The sequence below is a fragment of the Camelus dromedarius genome, chromosome 24 (assembly GCF_036321535.1).
Source record: "Camelus dromedarius isolate mCamDro1 chromosome 24, mCamDro1.pat, whole genome shotgun sequence".
Taxonomy (NCBI): Eukaryota; Metazoa; Chordata; class Mammalia; order Artiodactyla; family Camelidae; genus Camelus; species Camelus dromedarius.
The window spans coordinates 23,847,161-23,873,831 of NC_087459.1; the positions used below are offsets into that span (position 1 = coordinate 23,847,161).

General features: G+C 47.6%; 1 protein-coding gene across 2 annotated transcripts in view; it reads right to left on the reverse strand.

Annotated features, from left to right (window-relative positions):
* The window catches only part of AUTS2 (activator of transcription and developmental regulator AUTS2), a 922,207-nt gene that overhangs the window by 56,562 nt on the left and 838,974 nt on the right, over nt 1-26,671 (reverse strand). For both annotated transcript variants that reach the window (XM_064478598.1, XM_064478597.1), the window contains exon 6: nt 20,237-20,288. In XM_064478598.1, the coding sequence (XP_064334668.1) occupies nt 20,237-20,288 (52 nt within the window). The remainder of the gene's footprint in view (nt 1-20,236; nt 20,289-26,671) is intronic.

The window sequence follows — 26,671 nt, forward strand, 5'->3', positions numbered from 1 at the left end:
CAGGCACATTTCCCTTTCTAAAAGGAGCTGTCTGGGTATATACTTAGAAGGTCTATAAACAGCAGATTTGTTACAGGGGTACCTGATCTTTACTTCTGAATTTTATGTTCTACGTTATGGCTCCTAACACATCAATTTTACATGCAGATAATGACATGTAAAATAAAACTCAAATGTGCAAGAGAAGCTTCCTTTATTGAACAGACAAATAAAAGTGGGGCTCCGTGAGTATTTTTCTCAACAACTCAGAAAGGTAAATTATAAAACACAGTTTCTGCCCTTTCATTTCCTTTAAATGCCCCGAAGGACTTTGTGCAGGGCATCTCTACAGCATCCACTCCAAGGCCTGCTGTCTGTCTGACTCAAGGGAAGAGCTCCTTCAACAGAGAGCCTCCGGGGTCCTTCTGCCAAACCCAGGTGTGCCATCCACCAGCACACAGCCCTGGGCGGCTTCCTTGGCCTCTGTGAGCCCCCAAGTGCCCTTGGAGACCTACCACTGTGTTAGCAAACTCTCCCATCTTCAAGGTGGTTGAAGGCTTACGTGATGTCTCCCAGTTTAACCATAAAACTGAGAACTCAAAGGTGTTGAAATGTTCTTTTCAACGTTAAACCAGGAAGGGTATGTGTATCAACTTCAGACAAGAGTTCCATAAGGAACATCTCGTTAACAGTAGATTAGGGTAGATTAGGATAGATTAAGGGTAGATTAGGGAAAAGTGCCTTATAAAGTACCACTCACACTGCAGGTGATTTAATACATCCAACCCCTAGCCCCAACTCCCCATTTGGGGACATCTAATTCTAATTCTGATACATTAACCAAAGGACTGGTTTTGACTAACATTCAGATTTATTTTACAACAGATTAAATCTAAACAATCAACTGAAACGAAAAATTAGTTCGTAAAAGCTAAGTTACAGGATAAAATATGTCCATGGCCACTAGGTCTTCAAACAAAAATAAGACAATATTTAAGGAGCTGATACTTTAAGTCTCCCTAAAATCCACAACACTTTGGATCTCTACTACATGAACATGTTACAGATCTTTTAAGAATGTGAAAGGGATACAGTTTTCTGGTTTATTAAGGTGATATACACACAAAATTTTTAAAAACTAATGGAAAGACTGTTTCCGCAGGCATCATGATGATTTAAATTTAACGGACACTCACTCCCACCTTAAGGGTTCCTGAGCCCCATTTCCCTTTTCAATTAACCTGTCAGCTTGATAGTCAAGTCGAATTAGTTAAATCCTTTTTTAATGAAAAGATTATGCCTTAAGCGTTCTGCCAGTTCCAGGGCAGTTGGCAACTACAAGCTAATCTCTGCAAACTTTGGGGGTGGGGAGGAGAATTCCTAAATTCCAGTGGAATCCGGAGCTCCAAAAGCTCATCTCTCTACACTGTAATTATTTATAGCACACAAAGTACAACGAACACGCCACAAATGCCAAGGCCCTTGTCTCTTCCTACGGTTATTTTGCACACGCAAAGCAGCTACTTCCAAACACGCGAAAGAAATGGCGATTGCAGCAAACTGGGCTCAGCCATTAAGGTGTAGGAGCAGACAGAAATGGGAATTTCATTTTTAATAATTAAAAAGTTATTGGGTAACAAGTTAAACGCCACTATAAGGAAATTCATAATATAGTTTATCCTACAAGACCCACCAGTCTGGGCTCTTCAAAAAGTCAACGTCATTTGAAATTTTTAAAAGGGTGTATTTGTGTGTAGGGGAGAGGGTGGGGGTGGAGTTATATATTCAATTTCAACAGGCTAAAAAGACATATGGACCAAATGTGTGACCCTGATTGTATCTTGGATCCAAAAAAGACCCCCAAAAAAGTCTACTACTATTTAAAACTAACACACTTTGGAAATAATAAAAGTTCAATATGAACTTGAGAAAAAGTCTGGAATCACAGTTGACTTTCTTGGCTGTGACAATGGTATTGAGGTTACGTAGAAAAATGCAGATAAAAAAAGAAAAAAGAAAAATGCAGGAGGTGAATACTGAAGTGTTCTGATACCTTTCAGTTTGAAATGATTTAGGCAAAAAAAAAAAAAAAGATATCAAGCAAGTGTGGCAAAATGTTAAGAATTAGTCGATCTACACTAAGAAGTACATGGGTATTCACTGTATTCTTTCAACTTTCCTATAGTTCTGCAATTTTGGAACTTAAAAAAAGTTGAAAAAATCTGGAGGAAAACTTAAAATGAGAAAGTAGGTCTTGGTCCAACAGACCTGGAGTCAATATCTGACTACGCCCACGAGACTATGAGCTACCAAGAACAAAGCCATGTTCATCTCAGTGTCCCCTGTCCTAGCGCAAAGCCTGGCACAAGGAGGCACTCGATGTCTGACGAGTGGATGGGTGGAAACGGGAATGAAATGCTAGCTCCAGCACACGTCAGCCACCGAAGCCTTCGGCACGTTATCACGGAGCACAGCTGTGATGATACCAGCCTTGCAGGGCCCTTGAACCTGAGAGAATGTACGCTGAGGGCATGTCAATGTGCCAGGTGGCACATGCTTGGGACTAAGCAAGTGGTACTGTCACCATCGTTCTTAGATGAGTCAATGTGTGAAACATCCCTGACGTTGAAAAGTCCAAGAGGTTTTAGTTTTCAACTGAAATCATCCAGATCTACAGAAGGAATGAGATTTGAGAGGTCTAATGACAGTTTCCCTAACACTTCCACGTTACCTCAAAAACACCCCCTTGCTGATCTCTCTTTTAAAGGCTCTGTCACTTTATCGGCCACGAGCTATTTCTTTGCATCATCCTCTGACCTGGGACACGCCTTCTGCCAGGAGAAATGAGAGCGGGTATGGATCTCCCTGCTATTGGAAAGCTCTTCACAACAAGCTTTTCTTACGCAAAGTCGAGCGATGTAGCTGTGTTACCTGAAGGGTGGGTTGGAAATGACTTTAAAAGGAACTCCTCAGCTACTGAAGGCCCAGCAGTGATTCCAAGATGGTGAACAGACCTGGGCGGGTGAGACAGAGGAAAGGAGTCCCGTGGACGAGTGTGGTGGAGGGGTAAGAAAGGACCTCCCCAGCGGGAGGCAGGGCTGAGAGCAGGGGCGTGTGTGTGTGTGTGTGTGTGTGTGTGCGTGCGTGCGCGTGCTACAAAACATGGACAATAAAAAGATCCTACCAGGCACTTTCCTCTCCACACACCTTGCAGAAACACCCCAGAAGACGCAGCCTGTGGGCAGAAATGCTGAAAAGATCCAGGGTGGCTGGCTGCTGCCTGACAGCCACTTCTCCCTCCCCGGCAGGATCCCAACAGACTGGCCTGGTGGCTTCTGACTCTGAGCCTGGCGTGGACGGCGTGGATGACTGATGCTCACGCCCCGACGGTTCTCCCTGAGGCAGCAGGAGGACTTACCACTTCCTTAAACTCTAAAGTCTTGTGAATATTAGAGCAAACAAAGTGAGTTTGGCTTTCAAGAAATCCCCCTGTCCGCCTAGTGGCATAAAAAAAAAAGACAAGCTTCATGTTGAACCTTGGATCTGCCTCTAATAAACTCCGTGGGTTACTGATTCAGATTTTGGCAGGAAAGGCTTTCAGACTACTTTTCAAACACAGGGAGGAGAGCAGCAAAGGGAAGGGAAAGGGGGAAATGGGACGACACCAGGCTAGACACGGAGGGGGACTGAACTTTTTTATCCGATAAAATTCCGATTTCCTAGCTGAGATCAAGAACTTTACAGCTTAATATCCAGTCCCCAAGCTAATGCTAGCTCTTAAGTAACACCACCCTTAATTATTTCCAGGGATGAAAAAATAATGACGTAAGAAAAACCAGCAGGAAAAAATCCAGCACTCCAGCTTTGTGGGCTGTAACTGGCTTTTTCATTTGTTTATAAAGTTGGTGTCTCGGAGAATAACAGAGGGTAATTCCTGCTTGCTCTAAGGGAGGCCACCATCTGCTATTTGAGAAAATGATTAAATATTTCTCACCTGTTAAGAAGCCCTTTGCAGCTATGCGACCCTAAACAAAGACTCAGAAGTTGGTACTTTTGTTTACACTGTATGTTCCTTTTCATTAGACAGACATTTGGAAAACTCTGCTGACACCTCAGAGGACATGGGACGGCCTGACCTCTGGGGACTGAGGATAAAGTACCTAACTGGGTGCATGACACCGGGCAACCTGCTCTGCCTCTCCATGCCTCAGTTTCCCCACAGTCAAAATGGTGCGAACAACGCTGCTCCCTGGAAAGGGTGCCGTGTGGCTTCCATGAGCTAATCCGCACAGCGATGAGAACAAAGCCTGGCTCTCGGGAAGTACCCAGCAGAGGTGAGCTCCCAGTGCCAGTGGCCTCGGGCTCTTCCACAAACTGTCACAGAACCTGGACGGTCACCACGTCATCATAAATCCCGGTCTGTACGGACATCCAGGGTCAGGCCTGTTGTCCCAAAGTGTTAATAGCCGCCTGTTTCCCTTTCAAATGTGTCCTGGTCTGGACAGTATGTTATCGGGTCACCTGAATTATCGCTCAGAAGATAAGCAGATGAAGGCATTTTCCAGGAAGAGGGGATAAGAGAAAGATATCAAAGGGGGTTTATTTAAATGTCTAAAAGGAGCAGCATGGCTCAAGCTGCCATTTGTATTTTGTTGTTATTGTTATTATTTGTTTTTTAAGCCAAGGATATTCTTAAGAGACTGAAGGAAATAAAGAGCCAGTAGAAAAGAAAGGCTGGCCGAGTGGGCAAGGACCAGGGGGTGAGCTAGGACAGAAGGTCCCACACGGAGGCCAGTGGGGACGAAGGCGAAAAGCCCAGCCCCGCCCAGTCGCTCAGGGGCTGAGTGGTGGTGATGATGCCTTGAAAATAACTGCATTTTAGGGTTTAAATCCCTCTTTGAAGCAAAAAAAAAAAAAAAAAAAAAAAAAAAAAAAAAAAGACTAAAAGTGGCTTGACAGCGATGTCTGCCCTCAAAGGCATTGCCGTCCGAGAGGCTGACTGGCACACAGAGCCAAAGACCCGCGCCAGACTGAGTGGCCGGGAAGGGTTTGAGGCCCCTCGAGGTTCCTGAGAAAATGGACAACTAGTGGGGATTTCTTGTGCTTCTGCCACAGAAACTCAAGGTTGGGCTGGGGGCTTTATAAAGAACAAGCCAGCGAGGTTGGCCGAGGATGGATGCTCCCATCAGGAACGCTTGTTCTCTCCCTGCCACGCGAAAGTACACGCACCACCACAGAGTGCGCTACAAACCAGAGGGACAGCTCTAGACGGTCATTAAAAAAAAAAAAAAGAGAGAGAGAACGGTTTTAATAACCTCACTGAGCTTTGCAGTCCTAACTGCTGCCCCCTCGCTTGAAATTCCTTTACAGCTTTTCCCGTTTGATTCTGATTAACCATCAGTATAACCTTTGGGTTATGTAACTATATAAAGTTGGGTTCTGTGGGAGGCTCAGCGAAATGCCGCGCTGAGCCGCCCACCGGTGAAGCGGCTGACCCACCTGACTCAGGCTGCAAGTAAGGCTGCTCCCCGCGCTGCCGTCGCCAGCGTCTCCCTGCGTTTCCCCAGGCTAGAACTGCCTCACTAGTCTCACTTCCCCAACGTACTACAGACGGTTTGGGCTGAATGAGAAACTGTGCTGTCAGCAAGAGGCATTTGTTCATTTTCCAAACCGAAGGCCGGGCTGGCACAGCAGGAGGAGGGAGGCCGGGAAGCCGGGACACAAGAACTGGCCCTGTCACTTAGCAGTCACGGGACAGCTTCCTCACGTGTGAAGTACCTGCTGGGCTGGGCTACTGTATGAAGTGAGCAAACAGCGTATGGAAATGCCTGGCACGCTGCACTCGTGGGCAGCCTCCTAGTCCTGTCCTGGAAAATATCTGGTTGGGATCATCAGATTATCTAATAACCAACCAAATGAGTTGACTAGATTCAGTGAGATTCAAACTTTTCCTTCTTTTCTTTCATCAGCTCAGACTCTCCAGTCATCACCTAAATCCCAAGGTTTGGAGGAATTTTTAGGACGTTGCACGTTAATTCACTGAGGCTCAACAATCAGAAACTGAGCCCCTACCCTGTCTCAAAGCACCGTGCTGGTCACTGTGGAGCGGGTGGGAGTTCAGAGAAGGGGGAAAGACAGCTGCATCTAGAACTCTGCTAAGAAAGACAGGAGGCACCAAGTGTCTGAATCTTGGGAAGGTGGAGGGCTTCCTGGAGGATGTGGCATTTGAGCAGAGCAGTGATGGTCAGGCATGACTTGAAACTCACACACATACATGTGCGCAAACTCATTTGCTGTTGCCCTTTTTCAAGTAGTATTCTCATTTTTAGACATTTTGTCCCTTCCACTGATAAATACAAATGACATAAGAATGTAATTCAATGAATCCAAAACATGGGTTAGATCTTTCACAAGAAAAACACAGATAGAGAAGGGTACAGATGGGTTAATAAAACTCCTAGTGGGGCACCAACTGCTTACTGTGATAACGTGCAACTAAAAGGAAAGAATAAAGCATTTATCTTGCTTTCCCTTTGATTATATGAGGGCAACCAAAGGACTCTCGATGACGAGGAAAAGCTCACGGTACAGAAGAATTTCAGCCAGTAAGTGTGACAGATGGTGGAAAAGCCACCCTTTTGCCACTTTCCAGGAGATCCTAGACCAGGCGAGGACCACCAATGCATGAAAGCATTAGCTGAGAGGCTGATGGGGAACCTGACAACGCAGGTATCAGGTTGCCACAACCTGAACTTAATCACTGGCCAATCCCAGCATCACTAAAACTCACTTACCTAGACATTGTGAGCACCTGGGTGTGGGGCCATGTGAAGCTCACTGCAATGCCTTCTGAGTTTCTTGCCAAAACTTCTAACTTGAATCCAACCAAAGCTCTAGAGTCAACTTCCATTTATAGGGAATATGAGGGACAGAGGAATAAGCTGAATGAAGCCACAAAGGCCTCCAGAATGCAAGATGGTTAACGAACAGCTGACCTGATTTCTGCAACAAGTCACTGACCCGAAGTGAATGGGAGGACAGGGAGAGGCGGGATGGCTCTGGGTTAAGACAAGTAATTCTCGACCCTGGTTTGTGTCCTGCTGGAACAGACCATGCAGAATGACGCTCGTGAGACAATCAGGGAGATAGGATTATGGATGGGTTTCAGCTGAAACTGAGGAATTCTTATTTATTTCACTACTGTGATAACAGGGTTGTTTATGTAAGAAAAAAGAATGTGCTTAAATAGATTTGCCCTGAAGTATGTAGGGGTGAAATTGTATGACTCCTGACATGCACTTTAAAATACTTCAGCAACAAAGAAACATGGTCAGATACTGCTTTATCTACCCCAACACCTGAAAACAATCGTGACAAAATCTTGACAAAGATGAATCTGGGTAACGGCTACCTCTGGGGGTTCAATCTAGTGTCTTCTATGTTTAAATAAGTTTGACAACAGTAAACTTTTTCTAAAAGCTCCTGATGTGGTTCCGTGATAACACTTAATTAACTTCCGTGTGTGCATTTCATTTCCCACGTAAAGACATGTGACTTTGAACCGATACTCAGTTCAGATGTTTACTGGAAAAGGCATTTAAAAAAGCTTTCTGTGGAAAGCTTTCACACACGTGAATCCCAAAGTGTGCTCCTGGGACAGTGGTATTGGCACCACCTGGTTACCTGTTAGACACGCAAGGCCTCTCCGTGCATTCTTGAGCCTCACCCATGACCTGCTGAGCCGGAAACTCTGTAGTGGGACCCAGCAGTGCGTGTCTTAAGGCCTCCAGGTAATTCTTTCACAGGCTCAGGTTTGAGAACCACTCCTTTAACATATATAGTCTTGGGAGATGCCTATTCTTAAAGGACACCTAAAAAAGCTGTAATATTTAGGTACTCTATGTTTTGGGAAAACCCAACTTAGAATTTGATAACCTGAAAACACTAATATTTTGCATGGAAGGGAGAAAATATTTCACAACGTTGCTGCCCATTATTCCACATTCCTGGATATTGATCATCAAAAAAGAATTTACACCGTACTGTGTTTACAAAATAGTTGCTGGTAATCACGGTACATTTGCCCGGGTAGTGGGTGTTCTGTGTTGTGATAACCCTTCTTCAATACAGATGGCAAGCGGGGGTTTGCGGTGCGGCATCTGCTAACCGGGAACTCGACAGAACAGTCTGTCTTTGAGAAGCGGTTGAGCAGGTTAGTTCAGCTGGCAAAGGCACAACACTGGCCCAAGGTCATGGCTCCAAAGCCCAGTTAGAGCGGCTAGCTTCCCTTGGTAATGCAGCCCTCACTCGGGGCCTAACCTCTGCCAGCACCCCATGCAGGAGGAGGCCTGTTCGCCAGGCAGGAGGGAGTGGGAGGATTGGAAATCCACGGTGAGCAGGACGGCTGAGGCCAGCGGGAGGGTCAAAGTGTTACTGTCAACAGATCCAGTGCCTCTGACATTAAAAATAAATAAATACGAAGGCTGCACAAGAACGCACAGACCTAATTTCCTGGTCAGCAGGAGTATGGATTTCACCGAGTGATTCACGGATCACCTGAGCATTTACAGAAAACTCACTCAGATGTGCTTCCTCGACCTCGCCCAGGGGTCGTCTATGTCAGAAGGACCCAGAAGCCTTGCTCAAAAGGGACTGCTGGGCCACGCCCCTGGAGTCTGACTCTAGCAGAGTTTGCACACTTAACAGCTACTCAGGGGATGCTGATACTGCTGGTCCGGGGCCAGATTCTGAGAAGCACTGTCTAGACTCAATCCCGCATCTGAATTCCATCTCATCCATTCCTTTTAATGACAGGTCAGCTCCTGGTCAGCAGAGACGCTGCCTTTTCCATAGTCTATAAAACTAGGTGTTGGGCTCGGAAACCAAACCCATGACACATCAAGAAGATGAGGAGGGTGGAGGGAGTAGCCTAAGTGCAAACATTCTTCCAGCAGGCGGCATGGCTGCGGCCCTATCCTCAAAAAGCTGACGCTGGATTCCCGCAGCCCTTTCCCACACGAGTCTCCGGGAGAGAAGACCTGGGCACTCGTGTGCGTGTGTGTCCCAAAGCCAGCTTCCGCCACACACACCGACGGTCCCCAGGACGTGAGACTCTCTCCCAGTCCAGCCTCACCTGCCCGCCCCTGCCCTCCCGGCCGAGGATGTCAGTTTGTTCACCTGCGTGGAAATAACAGCTGCTTGTCACGGGCCACATGAGAGGCCTCACTCGCAGCGGTAACTGGCACGCCGTCCCCGAAGCTGTCATTCTCTGGTGTCAGCACAGCCCCCGGTTCAAAGATGCGCTGTGACACGAAGCAGGCAGCGCTGCGAGTGTTATTGGCGCTGACTCCTCTGGGCTCCGACACCAGTGGCAGCTGCTCGGCGCCCAGGGTTTGTTTCACCCAATTATTTGTTTGTCACTTGGAAGCCCAGGATGTCGAGCAGGTATTGGGGAGGTATTTCTGGCCTGACGCACAGGCAGCAAGCATAATGAGGCCCTCAGGTGAAGGTCTGTTTTGTCAGTTAGGTGGTAGGCTGACGATGTGCAGCCGGGAAGCCTGAGCAGCAATTAGGGGATTTGAATAAGATAAGATACCCGGCAGGATGCTGAGAAGGCTCAGAAAGTCAGCCTTAACTTTTAAAAAACCCTCGAGTAGGCAGTTTTCAAGTTTGTCCTGGAGCTAATTCAGAAGGAGGAGGGGGAGAGCTGTCTTTCCTCAACTCCAAGGGCCCTAAGGAGGAAAGGTACCAGCCTGACCCCAAGGTGCACTCTGGGGTGGGGCGGGGGGGGGTGAGGTCCCGAGCAAACAGGGGTCATGGGTCATTCGGGCAAATATCAGTTACCCATGGGAGGCGAGGCCGCAGTGGAGATGGAGTGCCACCTTCTAACCAGTTATCCCCAAGCTTCCTATTTAAGTCAGGGGTCTGTCCTTCCCACAGGAGTAGAACTCAAATTGATCTGATGCCTGACATCCTGGGAAAAGGACATTAAGTGAGGCACTGTGGCCCCCAGAGCCAACTGCGAAAACCAAACCCACGACATTTAGTTTATGATTAGCTATTCGACCAAAGCACCCGGCAGCAGTGCCCTTGTTTCTAATCCGAGAATAGGTTTCTAAGATTCTCAAGGTCTCATCAGTGACGCCTTTCCTTTCTACAGCCATCCATCTCAGAAAGAAAGGGAGACAGCCCAGACAAGCCTCATTCTCCACAACAACGCGCGATGGGTTTGGTAACCAAAAACGAACCCAGCTCCTCCTTAAATCCACCCACAGTTTGAGTTTGTGCCACCCCTCGGGTGACGCCAAGATACTGAAAAAGCACTGTTTCTCCACTCTAAAACAAACCTTTCCCCAACGGATATGAGAAGGCTGGGAGTAAAGCGAAAACCCAGCAAAGAGCAAGTGCGGTCCTGGGAGAAACTGGACTTACATTCACCTCCTAGCAGATGAAAAGTAGGAAGAAAGATTGCTTCGGTCAAGGAGGCCTAGATTAACTTTTGAAGAAGCAGAGCTCTGATGAGTTGTTTGGTGCACAAGTCTGCTGACAGCTAAAAACAGATGGTGAGGTGGTGACATTCCTGTGATGATGGAGAATGGTCCAGCCAAGCCTCATTTCAATGCACAGTTGGTAAAATGAGTCACTCCACAGAAGAAGGTGCCTCCTGCCAGCCTGCCCGGCTCCAAGGCAGGTGGGGCCTTGCTCTGCTGTGGGACCTTGAGCCCCTCCAGGAAAGGGCAGTCTGCGCACTTGAGAAGTCAAGTACAAAGAAACCCAGCACCCAGGTTCTTGATACTGTAGGGTTTTATAAACATTTACTAAGCTGATAAAACACCTCTTTTAACACCACTGGAAATGCAGACTGGCAGAGGGGGAGGACTCTGCACTGTGACTCTAATTCTGGAGGGAGGTTAATACTTAACAGCTGGTATTCAAACAGTAGCGCCTACCCTCTCTCCCCTCCCCCCTCACTGCTGAGGCTCCACCCCCTCTCACCTCTAAGATGCTTCTTACAGAGATGGACTCTCCAGGGGAGGAGAGCATTCTACAGCCCCATTCTTGCCCACAAGTTCAGGACTGAAGTCATAGCCTGCCTTCCAAATGCAAGTGTCCACAGTCTCGTTCCCAGCTCCCTGGGAAATGAATGCCCTTTGTGCAAGCTTCAGGCTCTCAAAGGACCCAGAACACTCCAAAGCAAACCGTGGCCTCTAGACCAGGATGGGACCTGGGAGTCCACCCAACTTGCTCAAGTTAATGAGAAAACCTAGTGTGACCGCTCGGGGTTACAAGCAGCCCGGCTCAGACCTGAGCCTGGGTCTCCTGTTACTAAAAGCAGCTCCTGCTCTGGTACACCCCACCACCTCCACGTAGCAGGCCAACTTGGCAAAAATTGAAGCGACCAAATCTAGCTGAAGAAACATGAAGACAGGAGGCCCTGTGGATGGGTGATACCCAGGCCTTTCCAGTGCTCCCCTAAGTCTCCTCAGCAGTCTGGTTCACTGAGGGCATCAGTTATCAAAATGGGAAACCTGAAGGGGCAGGTTCTAGCCTAACAGCGAGCACAAGCCGGCCGGTCCGCGCCCACAGAACAGCCCCTCGGGAAGGGCGGCGTTGTCTGCAGTCCACTGAAGGCAGGTGTTTCTGGTCGGCCGCCCCATCAGAGCTCACCTAAGATGAGCTCTTTAGGCTCCTTTCCCATGACACCATTTTGAAAGTCTCTTCTTGAATTTTAAGATACGTTTACACTCTTACTCTTCTGGCCGTTATCTGTAATGCGATCTGATCACCTTGTATTTATCTCCTGAGCCTGTTACATAGTCAGCGCTCAGTCACACTTGTCGGACGCAAGACTTCATCTCAACAGGGCTTCCGCCTGCAGCCACTGAAGGACGAAATGCAATAAACACTGACGTCACTGACTTCACAGGTGACAAGTCTGATGTCAGAGGAAGACTCCTTGTCAAACCAAAGTTTACAGGATAAAGTTGATGAATAAAGAAGCCTTCGGAGATCGGCCCCAAGAGCTCCAACAGAGGACAGTCTACACTTGGAAAAATCAAAAATTGATATAAAACAGAAGGCATTACATGGTTGGGCTTTTGGTGAGAGGAGCTTTACTATGGAAAAGCCTCTTCCCGGCGGTAAGCAGATAAGGAGGAAATGATGTAATCTTGGCTAAAATTAGGTTTTAGTGTCACTCTTCTGAGAGATGTGAAAGGTCACAGATAAGAGGGGGAAAATGTTTTCCAAGTGGCTTTTAAAGGCATCCAAATATAACCATCTCCCACACCAGCCTATTAACACCACACACTTGAGACATTTCTCTCTTCAAAAGAACTCTTAGAAAAGGCAATGATGAGCTCTCAACCTCCTCCTCTATGAGACAAGGTTTACGAGGGTCAGAGAAGATTGGAGCGCCCACAGGACATTACTCCGTATTAACAGGCGCCCCTCCTGCCTCTGCATGGATTTGGGCCTCGTGCTCACGTCATCGGTTGCCAGGGAAATGTCCCTGCTGGAAAATCCTAAGTCATTTCTAATAAAATCTGGCTGAAAAGTAATGATCAGTCCACTTATAAGCACAGGAATGGGTGTGGAGGGTAGAAAGATGGAGAAATATGATGTCTCATGAGGAGGGGAAATCAGAGATGCTACCATGATGCCGCTCTTGGCTGCACCTGCTCAGATAACGGTGGGCATCTTGGGATGCCAGGAAGACCTGGGTGAGGCTCTCCACCATCAAGGGAAAGCTCCTACCATCCTCCAGGGAACACAGAAGACCCTGGGATGGCATGCTGGAAAAGCCCTGGGGACTTGTCCTGGCCAACGAGACGGCTGGAAATGCCACACACCACGCCCAAGCTGAAACTTTAAGACGCATTCTATAATTCTGTCTCTACTCTTTTTTTCCTCCCAAGAGAACTTCCATGATGGGGGCTGCTCCTCCGACCCGGGTCCCAGAGTAAACACAAGGGGAACCACCGCTGGTCCGCAGCTGACACCCAACACAAGACCTTTGTTGCTGTAAACCCTGCAGCATAATGTGCAAGAGCGAAAACCCTGTTAAATGATGTTGAAGAGCAAAGACATCTCTCAAGAATGTTCACGACAGTGCACTGTGTGTTGTGCTGCTGGACCCTAGTAAAAGGTTTACAACAGAAAGGCACGTGGAACATGGTGGCTCTTCCCCCTGAGCTATTCCAGTGACATGATTTTCACTTTTCAACTCCTGGATTCAGTTAATGTTGAGAGGTTTGCTCGAATGGAAAATTCTGCACAGAACACCCACAGTGACCTGACAGCATCCCACTAAGGACTGGCCCCTCCACTCCTATCCATAAGTTTCAAAACTGGTGAGAAATGAGTTGCCATTGGTAGGAGGGGAACCAAAGGCATAGCCACGTATGGCCAGCTTTCCACTTGGAGGGAAAATGGACCTCCAAATACTAATTTGTGGGCTTTCTTACATAATCAAGCCTTAGAATGCACTCTCCCAGGAAGCCCAGGCACCCAGCCGACTGAAGGAAGTCAAGTCTATAGGGTTGGGGGCGGAGGGGAGTGGCACTGAACCTAATTCAGGCCCAGAATCTCTTTGGTGAATTCACAAAATGGGTCTTCAATTGAGAGCCATTTCTACATTTTTAAAGCACAGAATGGGCAAGTAGGTAAGAGACTGACAGTTGCCCCAGGCTGATTCAGAGACAGCTGAGCCCAAAGTCCAGGCACCATGAAATGAATCAAGTCCCTGCCGCACTCCCTCCACCACAGGCGCAGGAATAAACCGGGGAAAACCCGAAGCGCGCGGAGATTACTTGAGTGGGAATCAATCATTTCTTCACTGAAAAATTCCAACATTTCCTCATACAGCATCGTCACTGGATTCATAATTCACCACAGTTGCTTCCTGAGACTGAGCATTGCTGGGCTCTCTGAGTAACTGAGACAAATTTTGTTTGTTAAATAAATTCCAGGCAAGAGTATGTTTGACTTATGCACAGGAAAGGAGAGAATTCTTATGTAAGCTGCAAAACAATGGAGTTTTATCTTATCTGAGGAACTTAGTGCCGCTTGCCTGTGTGTGTTTTACTGCCAAAATAAAATAAATTGAATCAGCTCACACATGATAACATGCTCTTTCCTAACTCATACTAATTGCTTGGCTAATTGATGTTTGTTGAACTTTCTCCATTTCATTGAGTGATTAGGTACAAAGCTAACAGTTGACATCTGTAGGCGCTTAACTGGCGTCTGTAATTACTGTTAATGTTAAATAATTGTTAGTTAATTGGAGTGGTAACTGACTGAATGGAATCCAGATTGTGAAGCAAAAAGAAACCTAGTTAAATAAACATACATTTTCAGAGAAAACAACATTTTTCTGCAGTTGTCAGAAACCAGAAATGCTCCAGAGGCCAGGGGATGGCCACAGGCTCCTCGCACAAGGGAAACTCCCCCGGCCTGGGGCTGACCCTGTGTGTCTGCAAGTGTGACCAGCGAGGAGGCCCTCTGTCATTTAACTCTTCTCATTAAAGACTCTCCGAAACTGATCTGGTGTTTTCTAAGCCAAGCGTCTGCTATGGTGTGTGTTACTTTCTGGGACAAGCAAATGCCACACCACTGCCTAAGCAGAACACTAAATACGAATGGCATGAAAAGACGCTGGTCAACATTCAAGCTTCTTTGCTAATATTGCCAAGTATGGAGAAAAGTCTTTCCAAGAACAGCAGCAATCAATCAATCAAGTCAGTGAAGAGCCTTTCAGTGGGCTCAAAAGTAAACAGAGTGGAGTCCGATGACTGAAAGGAAGGAATGTTATCCTGTAATCTGCTCCAGCACACAGGCCGCCCAGCATCGGGGGTCTGGCCTACTTTCCTCTGGAAAAGTGGCATCGCTGTCAAAGTTCTACTCCAAAGACACCATGGAGATCAATTCAAATGCTTGGAATATCTTCCACCCCTTGCACTAAATTTCCAGTGCTGGGATCCAACATGTACCCAGGATTCCCCATCTATGAGGTCAGGGAGAGACTAGGTAGCACTTAATGGAAAAATATCTGGAGGGAAACACTTTCTACAACATAGAATATTTTTAGACCCTTACTGATGGCTTCACACTAACAATACAAGGCTTCTGTTTCCCAGAATGATCAAGGACTAATTCTATACCACAAATTCTGCACATGAGAGTCTGGCTCCTATAGGAAGGTCAATTTCCATAACAAAAGGGGCTGATTGCGTGTTATTTGCAGTGTGGGGTAGGAGGGGAAACCCAACCACTCATATCTCCTTTGTCTCCAATCAAGCACCAATTACCCTTCAATAGTATTTAATTTTCCACATATCAGACATCTCTGTCTTCTAAAGACCCAAGAAAGCGCTCTGAAACTACAAAAAAAAAAAAAAAAAAAAAGTCCAGGGAAAGAAAAATAAAGAATGAGTGACAGTCTAACATTCCCTTATGTGGGATTTAACACAGTACAAAAATGCAACTAATTTACAGAGGCTGAGCTTCTGCACATGGGGAGTGAGCTTTATGTCATGTTCTCCTTACAACTCAACCCAAGACGTTACAAGGAACTGTAAAATGTCTCCATATGTTTATTATAATTGGATTTTAAACTCTAAATCCTTTTTTTTTTTTAAGAAAGCTATTCCACATTCAACTGCATTAGTGTCACTTACATAGAAAGCACACAATTATTTTAGGGGAAGGGCCTTGGTGCTAACATAACTCTTACTTTTAAAACCAAGAAATTCCCCCTTCATGTCTAAACCTGACGGATGAAGTGAGATCACCACGAAAGATTTTACTGGGTTCTCAGTTACTGAACCTCATCACACCAAGCAGTATCTGTAGTAATTTTTTTCTCACCTCATCTCGAATCTCAACCAATATTTTAGCCAGATTTTCTTTCTATGCTGCTGATAAAACCATACTGTCAAAAACACCTAAAGGTCTTACTAATCTAAAGTCTCCAACCTCATCTGTGTCCCTTGGAAACTCTTAGTACAAAATCGACCCCAAGAAGCAGCCTAGTGTGTCCACTAGTAGGTCTGGTAAGGCCTGGGAAAGCACAAACAGCCCTGGCCAGCAAGGGCTCAAGGTGGCCCCAGTGTTCCGTCTGGTATTCGTCATGGTGAGTGAGTGCCCCCCAGAATCCCCAGGGCTGACCTGCGGGAGGGGAGGTGGGGGTCTACTACTTGGGAGGGTGGGTGATTGTTCCCTTGACGTCCACATTTCAGGAGACACCGGGTGCTCACAGCAGGAGGGAATCACAAATCAGGGGCCTCATCACTACATGGGCCATGCCCCACCCCAGCTATTCAGAAAGGCACAGCTCTCCAACAGCTAGCTCGGGGCACCTCTCCCAGGGAGGGTCCAACCCTGCCTAGAGACAGGTGAAGGCAAGAGAAGGGGTGAGAAAGTGATGGGGTGAAATACACCTCCTGGCCACCTCTCGTCTGTGCCTTGCCTTGGTTGCAGGACACATCCTGGAAAAGAAGCAATTCAGGGCCTTTTCTCTAACCCTCACCGAGCCCGTGGACCCACACCAGGGCAGGTATCACGTCCACAGAGGGCCCCAGAGAACAGAAGGGCTTCCCTTTTCCTTCCTCAGCAGGTAGCTGTGCCCTGGAGCAACGCTACAGTTCAAAAGAGATTCATGATCGTGGCAGGATGGGCATGTGCGCCAAAGACTCATTTTCTGCATTTCTGCCCATTTATCAAAGTGGCAAAACCCCAAGAAGTAGGACCTAGAATAGGTAAGAAAGGTTAATACTGGCTGGACACACTGAACTGACTGAAGAGTTAGTTCCTTTTAAGGATAAATAGCCCAGGATTTGGGGGTACAAATCCCATTGCTCCTAGAGCAGTTCAACCAATTAAGCACGGACAAGAAGTTAGTCTCTCTGTGTGCCTGTCTCGCTGGGAAAATTAATTTTTCCTTTGGCAGATGGTTGAGTCACAAAGACAGAAGGATTCATAAAATTCACATGAACATCCTGTAAACATTTAAACACATAAAGATTAAATAAGGCAACCATGACCTTGATTAAAGTTAAACTATTTTTTATGCCTAAGCCCTGCAATTTGGAGGTTCACCGCCCCACCCCTTTCGACATGCTCAGTTCTCACCGCGCATGTCGTGTGTACAAGGAAGCGCCCTGTTTGATTAATTTGTTTCAAAATGGGAAATAAAAGGCATCAGAAGAGAGCAGCGATTCGGAACACCTTAACACAAAAATCTACTTCTGGTTCTCTATTAAATCAGACAGACTCTCCAACAAAGGGAGAGTCAAGATAAAATCAAACAGGCAGAAGGGACATAAAACACGGTCGTTATACCGACATTTTTGGCCTCTTCCCTCTTACCAACTAATTGTTTTTATCCCCACTGGAGACGTTGGCCCAGGGCGAGGTTTTGCTATGATTGAAAATTCTGACCTAAAGAGGCGAAACGACTTATTCCAGCTCCCAAACAGACTGATGGGACTTGAGCCACGGCCCCTGCTGCTTCAGCCAGAGCTGCGTCCCCAGACCGCAGGGCCCTGACATCAAAGTTGCGCCCCGCAACCCCCCAGCACAATCAGCTTGTGAGATTAGTGCTGCCCTCCCACAGTGAAATTTTATGGACCAAATCTGCCTGCCACCGGGCTCAGCAGCATAATCTCACCAGCAGCTTAAAGCCACGCTTCTGGAAGGCCAGAACGCGGTGGGGCTCCTGCAAGGGAGAGGTGATATGTAGCTTTAAACATCTGGAGGTGGAGGAATACACGTGTCAGCTTCCCTGCACTCTTGTCAGACTGTTCAATAAGCCGAGGCTTTGAAGATTTTCCCAGTGGTGTTTGTTACCTGGTGTAAATTTGCCCTTTCTTACACGGCTTTTTATTGCTCTTGGCTAAGAACACCGGACAGAGACGGGAGACCTGACTTACAGGCAGGCAGGCCGCTTTGCAGGAGAACTTGAACTTGATGTGCATGAAGCTGACAGTTCCTTGAAGGCCCTGTCAACCATCCATCCAGTAAACACTGCCACTACCCGGAGTAAAAACAGACTGAACCCACAAGCACAGACCCAAGACTCTCTGCACCTGTCTTGAAGCAATTATTGACATTATCGCCGTACAATGACTCTCTATTTGAACTTGTTTTCCTGATATTTAGCAGTTTGAATACTAATCCCCTTAACAAAACTGCCCCCATGCTTCCCCTCTCCCCTGCCCCCCCTTAATCTCTTTCTCTCCAGGGAGGAGGGTGGGTGCTGGATCCCAGTCCTTCTACTTTGCAGCACCTGGATTTGCATTGATTCCGGCTCTTGTCATTCATGTTACCAACAGGAATTAGCATAAGGCATTAAGGGGAAACTCAGGAGGAGAAAAGAAAGGCCATTTTGATGGAAATAAGGGGCAAAGGAATAATCTGCCATCAACTAAAATGCTTATTTGTGTATGGTTTCCCAAGCAAAGCTTAGAAACAGCCTATGTTGATTTTAGTGTACACAAAGAAACCCTAATCCTTTCAAGGCAACTAAATCACCCCCAGAAAAGCAGCTCAGAAGAAAGGCACCCTGTCAGAAGGATGACTATTCACAACCAAATAGACGCCACAAATCACACTCTGTAAGTAAACAAAAATAAGAATGTGGGAGATGTTGGATTGGAAAGGGGAGCGGGGTGGGATGGTGGGGCGGGAGGGAAGAGGCAGAGGGACAACGCGCGTCGTCAATCACTCCTCATCCGCCCCAAGGGAGCCTGTCAGCCCCGCGGGGGCAGCGGGGCCTGAAAGCGGGTCCCAGAGCCAGATCTCCTGCTAGGGCCGATCCCAGAGAGGGGAAACGCATTCCAGAGCCCTACAGCAGGAAAGACACAGTCACGTGGGGCTGGCGGGCTGGGGGAGGGGGGGCGGGGTGTCACTGAAACAGAGAAGACCTCCCTTTGGTGACCTGTCCTGTCTCAGGCTCCTCCTCCTGTCCCGCCTGGATACACCACTGTCTACCAATCCTCTTCCCTCGTCCAACCCAGCAATAACCAATTACGCATTTTTACATATGAGCCCTGTATGCTACAAACTGCAACATATCTTCTTTTATTGGGCTTTTAGCATTATGGACAACAAATTTATACAAACTTTCAGTCCATCAAAAGATATGATGAAATATAAAACTGGAACACTCCATTATGCAATAAAAAAAGATAAAATTCAATATGACAATAATTCTGGGAGTAACAGCAATCACATCAGCATGGACACCTCAAGGGAACTCTAAACATAATGTACTATTTAAAATTGCAGTTGGTTCAAATTCTAAAATAATCTGGGAGCTCAAAATAACTGCACTTGGAAACGTGTCTGACTAACCAGTTAGCAAAAATGCCAGCCAAGGCAGCTATAGATGGCCGAGGTGGTTTCAAATTTCACTCCATGAAGGCCCAACCCAGTTCAAGTATCTTCCATCTAACACAGAAGGAGACCACCACAGGAAACACACACACTGTATTTAGCAATGACCATGTAAGCACCTAAATCAGGTTCTACAGTGAAGAGGAAGCGATCAAATCATCTGTATAATTTATACCCTTCAAATTACACACCTTCACAAAGTCCTGTGATTTGAAGCTCCCTTAAATTTCATTATTTCCAACAATACTGTTACAAATGAACACTGCTCAGAAACCTATTGGCAGTGATTTAAGATAAGTTTTCCCTTAATGTACTGCTATATCATTAGCCTCTCTTACTCTATATTGCAGTTTGGAAGAAATTAATGGGATAGCACGTATTTAAATTTTGCCCTCTTGCTCGTTTATTAACTTTACAGAAAGCCCACAGCAGAGTAAGGCTTGGTTTATGACCATAATACTGTGAATACTAAACATGCACTGGTTATTAGAGTCTGCAGAACAAATCAGCTATTTATAGTTCTCCAACTGCTGGGTAGTTGATAAGTAACAATAAAGTTAAGGCATCTTGAGAACTATTATTCTCCATTACCGCTTCCTACATTAAATGAAAGTCACATAGATAGTAGTAATTTCTTAGTCAAATCAATTTAAATAAGGCTTTGATGTATTCTTTTAAAATAAACTGCTTTTTGATGCATCCAAAAGCACACAGATTCTATCTCAAGCAAAAACACAAATTCTGAACAGTAGCTCCAGAATGAAAAGAGAATGACCATTGTTCTCCATGCTTCCGTCCTAGGCAATGACAATGAAACAAATATAAAGATAAGCTATTGCTCAGATTTAAGGAGTCTTACCTTTGTTTACAATAACGGTATTGAAGAGTTTTTCAGAGCTGGCGTCTGATGCCTGAAACACAAGAAGGGGAAAGAAGGATTATTATTGTCATTAATACCGTGGTCATCATCATCATTACTATCATCTTAAATCAATTTCCTACAGTTTAGAAGAGCCTAAAGAGGAAAGCAGCAATTTCCCCAGATCCGCCATAAGGTGGTGCTAGTTGACTGCAGGAGCCAGACCTGCAGTGCAGCTATTTGCTGGGGGAAAAAAAAAAATCTGATTTTAAAAACGTGTCCTTATTAGACATATTATCTGTGCAAAACATATTTCTATGAGCTGATACACAAAGCAATTCAGCTCATTCACATAATGATTCTGCAATTTCACTGACAGATTATTATTTTGGAAACAGTACTTTTTTCATATTTGCAGACATGCCTATTTTTCAATTTTCTTTCTCAAACCAGAAATGCCTATTATTTCACTCTCTGCTTTTCTTCACTAAAAAGAGTTGACCAGAACTCCCTGAAATTCATTCTTAAAGATTCCTCTGATGACCCCAAGATCCCTGGCCCCTGTAGTAACCAGGACGACCTTGATGTTGAAAGGGAAGCAAGCCGACCTGCCCAACAACCGGACACTATAAGTGCCATCGGCATTATTTCCTTTCCATTTTCTAGAAATCACGTCTGCTAATTATTACAGTGGCTCGAGGAAAGTGAAATAAACCTGTTTAAATGGCAAGAGTAAAGCCAATTTAAATTATACACTAATGTTCTGGAAAATCAACATGAAGTCGGTCTGGAGGAAAATGCTACGATGTTTCAGAAGCACTGACTATTTCTAGAGCTTGAAAATTTTTTAAATTAACTTAAAAATTAAGCATTTCCACTATATAGCAATCTGATGGTGGTATCTGCATTTAAAGGTATAATGGCTATGTTATACTCATGCTGTTTTTGCTACCCAACCCTTGTAAGAAATCACACTTCATACACAGAGATGCATGTTTTGACAAAGCAAAGCACAGGATGTTGAATAAATCTAGAAGAAACACAAGAAATAGGGGAAGGGGGGAATCTAAATACAACATATTCTGACTCTGGAGCTGGCTTTGGGGGACAAAGAAGATACTCAATTTAGTCTTTTCGTGTTATGTTGACAGATGAGATATTCCTGTGTGGTATCTGGGGAATAAGTTCTAGTTTTCAATGCAAGTGATACAGAAAGACATAAAATATCATTATTAGGACTATTTTTCCCTTTATTTTAATTCTAATCCTCCCACTCTCAGGCTGGTTCCAAAGATTAATAAGTAGATGAAGAAAAAAATGTATGTGAAAACTAGTGTCGAGCTGTATACATTTATACATAAGCAGTTTAATATAAAATAAATCCTAGATAGATTTTTTCCTTTTATCTTGCATGAATCAAAAATATGCCAAGGGCCTTCCTGACATTTTAAACATAATTAAATAGAATTGTAATTATAGAAGATTTTTATAAAAATAAACTGCCAAAAAAAGTGTTGCATGGAGGGGGAAACAAGATATGCATTAGACAAATCAAGAATATTGAGTTATAAAAGCAAAAACTATAGGAATAATGTTGTTATATTATAATATTAAGTGAGATTTCTAGGAACACAAGTTTCCCAGCTACAAACTTGGAGATAAGAGCATGCCATCATTCTTCAACAGCATTCCACCATTCTTCAATGAAAAAGTTCAAACTGGAATGGCTATGATAAATTCGTGGCTTAAACTACAGCTGAGATTTAAAAAGGGGGGAGGGAGCTGTTAATGAAATCATTTTACCAAACTGAAATAATCCTTGCAGATTTGGGGGCTACCTATTAAAATGAGTCTAATTGGCCCACAGAAATATAAAAGCAAAGTACGGTACCCCCAATGCAAAAAGCATGGGTAACGAGAGGGAAAGGGTCCTGATCCAGCTTTTAGCACTTGGGGATGTATGTTAGAGAGACAGACAGATCAAATAGGACAGAAGCTGTGGGTGCACAGGCCCTTTGGCTGTCCTGCACACCCTCCTTGGGGCTGCCACCCGTCAGCTCCACTGGGCTCCACACCATATTCTCAAGTAGCCAATTAAGTGATCCTTCTGTCTGAAGTGAACTTAGAGGACGTGATTATTATTATGATGCCAACCAGTAAGTTATTAAGGAAACACGCCTGACAGGATATTCAAAGCGACTTCAGAGTATGCTCTCTAATAAGAGCTTTTCCAGCGCTTCAATTTTCTGATACACGTCACAAAGCCATTTTGCTACTGGGAAGGGGGCGGGGGTCTCAAAAAGGTCTCCACGGAAAAACACCTAAAAGAAAACGACTGCAGGGAGACTTAGCCTAATCATAAAATGGTCTGGATCCCTTCTTTCTACCATCCAGGTGGTTAGGTTAAAACTATGGCGGACCACAGTCCCGGAAAAGTCAGAAAAGAGCTTCTCAGCCAAAGTCTTTTTTAAGCAGGAACTACAAAAAAATTCTTTGCTTTTTCTCGATAAACTTTCAAATTCAACTTGCGCTTTAAAGCATTAGTGCAAATTTGTGTTTTATTGGATCTTAATCTTTGGGATGTTTTCTTTTTTATTGTTTTCAGGGGAAAATCTGCAATTCCTTATATTACCTGGACCATTTTTTCTGTTGGTTTTTTTGTTTGTTTTTTTTAAAACCGGGAACGACAAATGGAAACGTGGTGAGCCCAGAGTTGGCTGGCGAGCAGAGCTTTTGCTTCTCTCCTTTTTTAACACGCGGGCACCTTTACACACTAAAGATCGTGACATTCTGCTCGCCATTTCGTTTCAGCCCCCCGGCTCGGTTTTGGAGGGCGAGGGCGTGAAGTGGCTCCATTTAAAAATGATAGAGAAACAAAGCTCTCTCTTCTGGCTGCTTTTTATTTGGGGGGAGGTAGAATCAGGTTTGTTTTTTTTTTTTCAATCTTGAAAAATTACTAGACGCCGTAGTTGGTGGTTAAAGAAAAGTTAAATAAGTCAAACAGACTGAACGAAGGAACAGAGAATGAGGGAAACGAATAAAAGCCTTCCGTGCAGACAGGGGTGGGACGTGGCCGCTCGTGTTCGAGGGCCACCTTAATTCCCTTCGGCCGCGGACCCCAGGGACGGCCCTCCGCATCCGCACCCGCACGAGGAGGGGTTTTCCAACAAGCAAAGAGAAACCTCCTCGAAACTTAAGCGAGTTCTTTCCCCAACCGCCGGATCTCGAGCCCAGATCTCCTTTTGCTTCTCTTGGCACCGCGTGTGGGCCAGGATCCCGACCTCGGCGGGGGGAAGCGCTACGCGAAGAACCGGCAGCGAGCGCAGCGTCAAGGTCTCCAGCCCGAGCGGGCTCAGGCTCCGGCCCCGGCCGGAGGCAAGAGGAGCCCCTCGGAGAGGGTGGCGCCGGGGCGGCTCCGGTTCCCGGGCACGACCAAGCAGCTCCGGCTGCCCGCGCCGCCGCTCCCCGCCCGAGCCCGGCGGGCCAGGGAGGAAAGTACAAAGGCGGGCGAGCGGGAGGAGGGGTGGCGGCGGGGGGCTCGGGCGCGCCAGACGCGAGGAGCCCGCCCCTGCCACCCCTGCCCGCCAGCCGGGCCGCCGCAACAAAAGACCCCCGACCGGCCACCTCCCTTCCGACCGCGGGCGGCGAGCGAGGGAGCCGCGCCCCCAGGGCTGCATTACCTGGTCGCAAAGGGTTAAGTGGTCCTGTCAGCCCCAAGTTCATGGTTTGCTTCCTGAGCAAGGCTCACGATGGGGGATCGTCAGAGACCAGGGGGAAAAACAGCCAAACACACGGAGAGAAAACGCCCAACTCCGACTGGGCTCCGTCCGCGGGAGTCTCTCCTCTTTTCCCGGCGAAAGTCTGAAAGCGGATGCACGCGAACCAAATCCGTACCAGCGGCAGCTCCGGGGCGGCCGAGCGCCAGCGCCGCGCACACATCCAGCGCGGCCGAGGCCAAGCGGGCGGCGGGGAGGGAGCGCCCGGCCCGCGTTTGCCCGCTGCCTCCCGGCTGCTCCTGCGACGCGCGGGGCCGGCCGGGCACGGCGGGGACTCGAGGGGCGTTCCGAGCGGGCCGGCGGGCGGATGAGGCAGAGAGGAGCGGCCCGAGCCGCGGCCGCGGCGCGCGGAGCTAAGAGCGAGGCGGCGGCGGCGACAGGACAAAGGAGACCATGTGCGGAGGGGAGGAGGGAGAGGGAGGAGGAGGAGGAGGGCGCGCGGCGGCGGCGGCTGCAGCGACGGCGGCTTCTCCCGGCGGCCGCCTCGGGCTCTCCGACTGCAGCTCCCGCCTCTCCAGCAGCGCCGCGGGCTGACTGGTCCCGGTCCTGCTGCCACCGCCGCCGCGGCGCTGGAGGAGACGCTCCCGGAGTCTTTATTTAGGGCTAATACCGCCGGCGCGCGGCGCGGGCGGCGCTGCAGCAGCCGGGGCGCCGGGCGGGCTGCGCGCGGCCGGCAGCACCTCCTAGCCGGAGCTCGCGGGCGGGCGGCAGAGGAGCGCCCGGGGCTGGCTCGGCTCCGACCCGCGCTCCGCTCGCGGGCGCCTGCCTCTCCCGCCGGCTCGCCAGTCAAGTGAACTCCATCGGCGGCCGCCGCCGGCGCCGCGGACTCCCTGGCTGGACGGGTGTTGGGAGGGGGGCGGCGGCGCCACCGGGGCCCCTCACTCCGGACTTCGCTCCCCGACTGCGCGGAGCGCGCCTCCTCCAGACGCTCGCAGCTCTCGGAGCGGGACTTCCTCCGCGCGCCGAGCCCGAGACGCCGGTGCCACCGCCCCTCCTCTGTCCCGCCCCGCGCGCCCCGCCCCTCGCCGCCCCTCCTCTCGGCCCCGGCGCCAGGTCGGCCCCGCGGGGGCGCAGTCCCCGGGCGCGACATCGACAGCTGTCGCTCCCCCCGCGGCTTGGGCCCTGGGTCCCCACGGCTGCCTTCCCGGCGGGCAGGCGAGGCGGGAACTGCCACGCTCTGCACCCTCCCCGCAGTTGCCGCTTCCAAGATTGCGCCGCGGCAGGGAAAGGCCACTAGGCCTGCAGGCTGAGGTCGAATTGCCACTAGGCCAGTCACATCTCGGGATCTCTGGGCAGTTGTGAGGGCTCATTAAGAAAGTGATGCATGTAAACCGCCTGGCACATAGTAGGTGCTCAATACAAAAGAGTAATAGGTACATTGTTGAAAATGTAGATGGGTGGGTTGGTCAGAGTCTAGTATTAGGGAAAAAGGTTTTAATCCAACCTCATCCCCACCATGATCAAAGGCCGAAGGCAGTTTGTTAGGTCTCAAGGGTAGTGTATGAACTGGCCATTTACAGGTTCCCGCTCCCTGCAGTCTTCAAATCCACTGACATTTATATACCTCCCACACACAACAGTAGAGATGGTTGCAACCACACTGCCTCACTAAATGTGCTATCATCCTGACATTTATCGTTTTATTCTCTAGCACCCAGTATAGGGCCTTGGGGGGGAGGGGGTGTGTGCTGAATGGCCACAAACGTGACCCCTGGTGGAGTCCCCTGAGCAACACACTCCCACCAGAGCGCCACAGCTCCCTTCCATCCAGTCTGGTGGGCCCCTGGCAGAATCCTGGCCTCCTGACTCACAGTCCCAACCACAGAGGCCCTGGAAGAGTACCAGGCCATACATGAGGGTGAGGAGACCCTCTGGAAACATCTGAAGAGTTCATTCCACCCCTGCAGCTTGGCAAGGTCCCGCCTTGGTGCCCAGGAAAAGTTGCTGAGATTTTTCTCAGCACAAGGGAACACGGGAAGCAAGGGCTAGGCTACCACTGGAAGGGTTCTGGCAGGGAGCAGCACACTGAGGTGGGTGAGAGGGAAGCTTACAGCTCCTGCTTTCCCTTCTGTGCCACTGGTACCTGGAGTGCAGCAGGGAAGAGAGCAAAGGGACGGGGCTCTCATACAAATGACATGGAGGCTGCTTTAAAGCAATAATGTCCATTCCTCACTTCTTTGAAGTTCAACACCTATCACTCTTTGATTTCATGGCACTCTTGAAAAACCTCTCAAGGGAATAAAAGTGGGTGCTTGCCGTAGGGCATAATTTTTTTCCCTTTAACTTTCAAATACAATTCATTTTGGAAATAAGAGGCTCTCTCCCTCCAGCTTCACAACACCCCACCCCTTCACAAATGATAGCATCATGTGGTGTTTCTAAAAAAAAAAAACCACTTTTTTTTTTCCAGATAGGTAATAGAGATTTTTCTCTACCCTGACTCCCAGAGAAATCAGAAGAAAAGCTGCCCTGGAAGGTGTTAAGTTTGGAGTTGGATTTTCCAGTTGCTTACGAGATGTGTCAAAAACCAACCGAGGCCCTCAAGCGGGGGCACTCATTCTGAAGCTGTTTCTACAATACCAAGATAGTTCAAAAGCAAACATTGCATTTTCAAGAAAAGACATTAAAATGTTTCTTTTGGAGCAATTCTTGTCTTGTT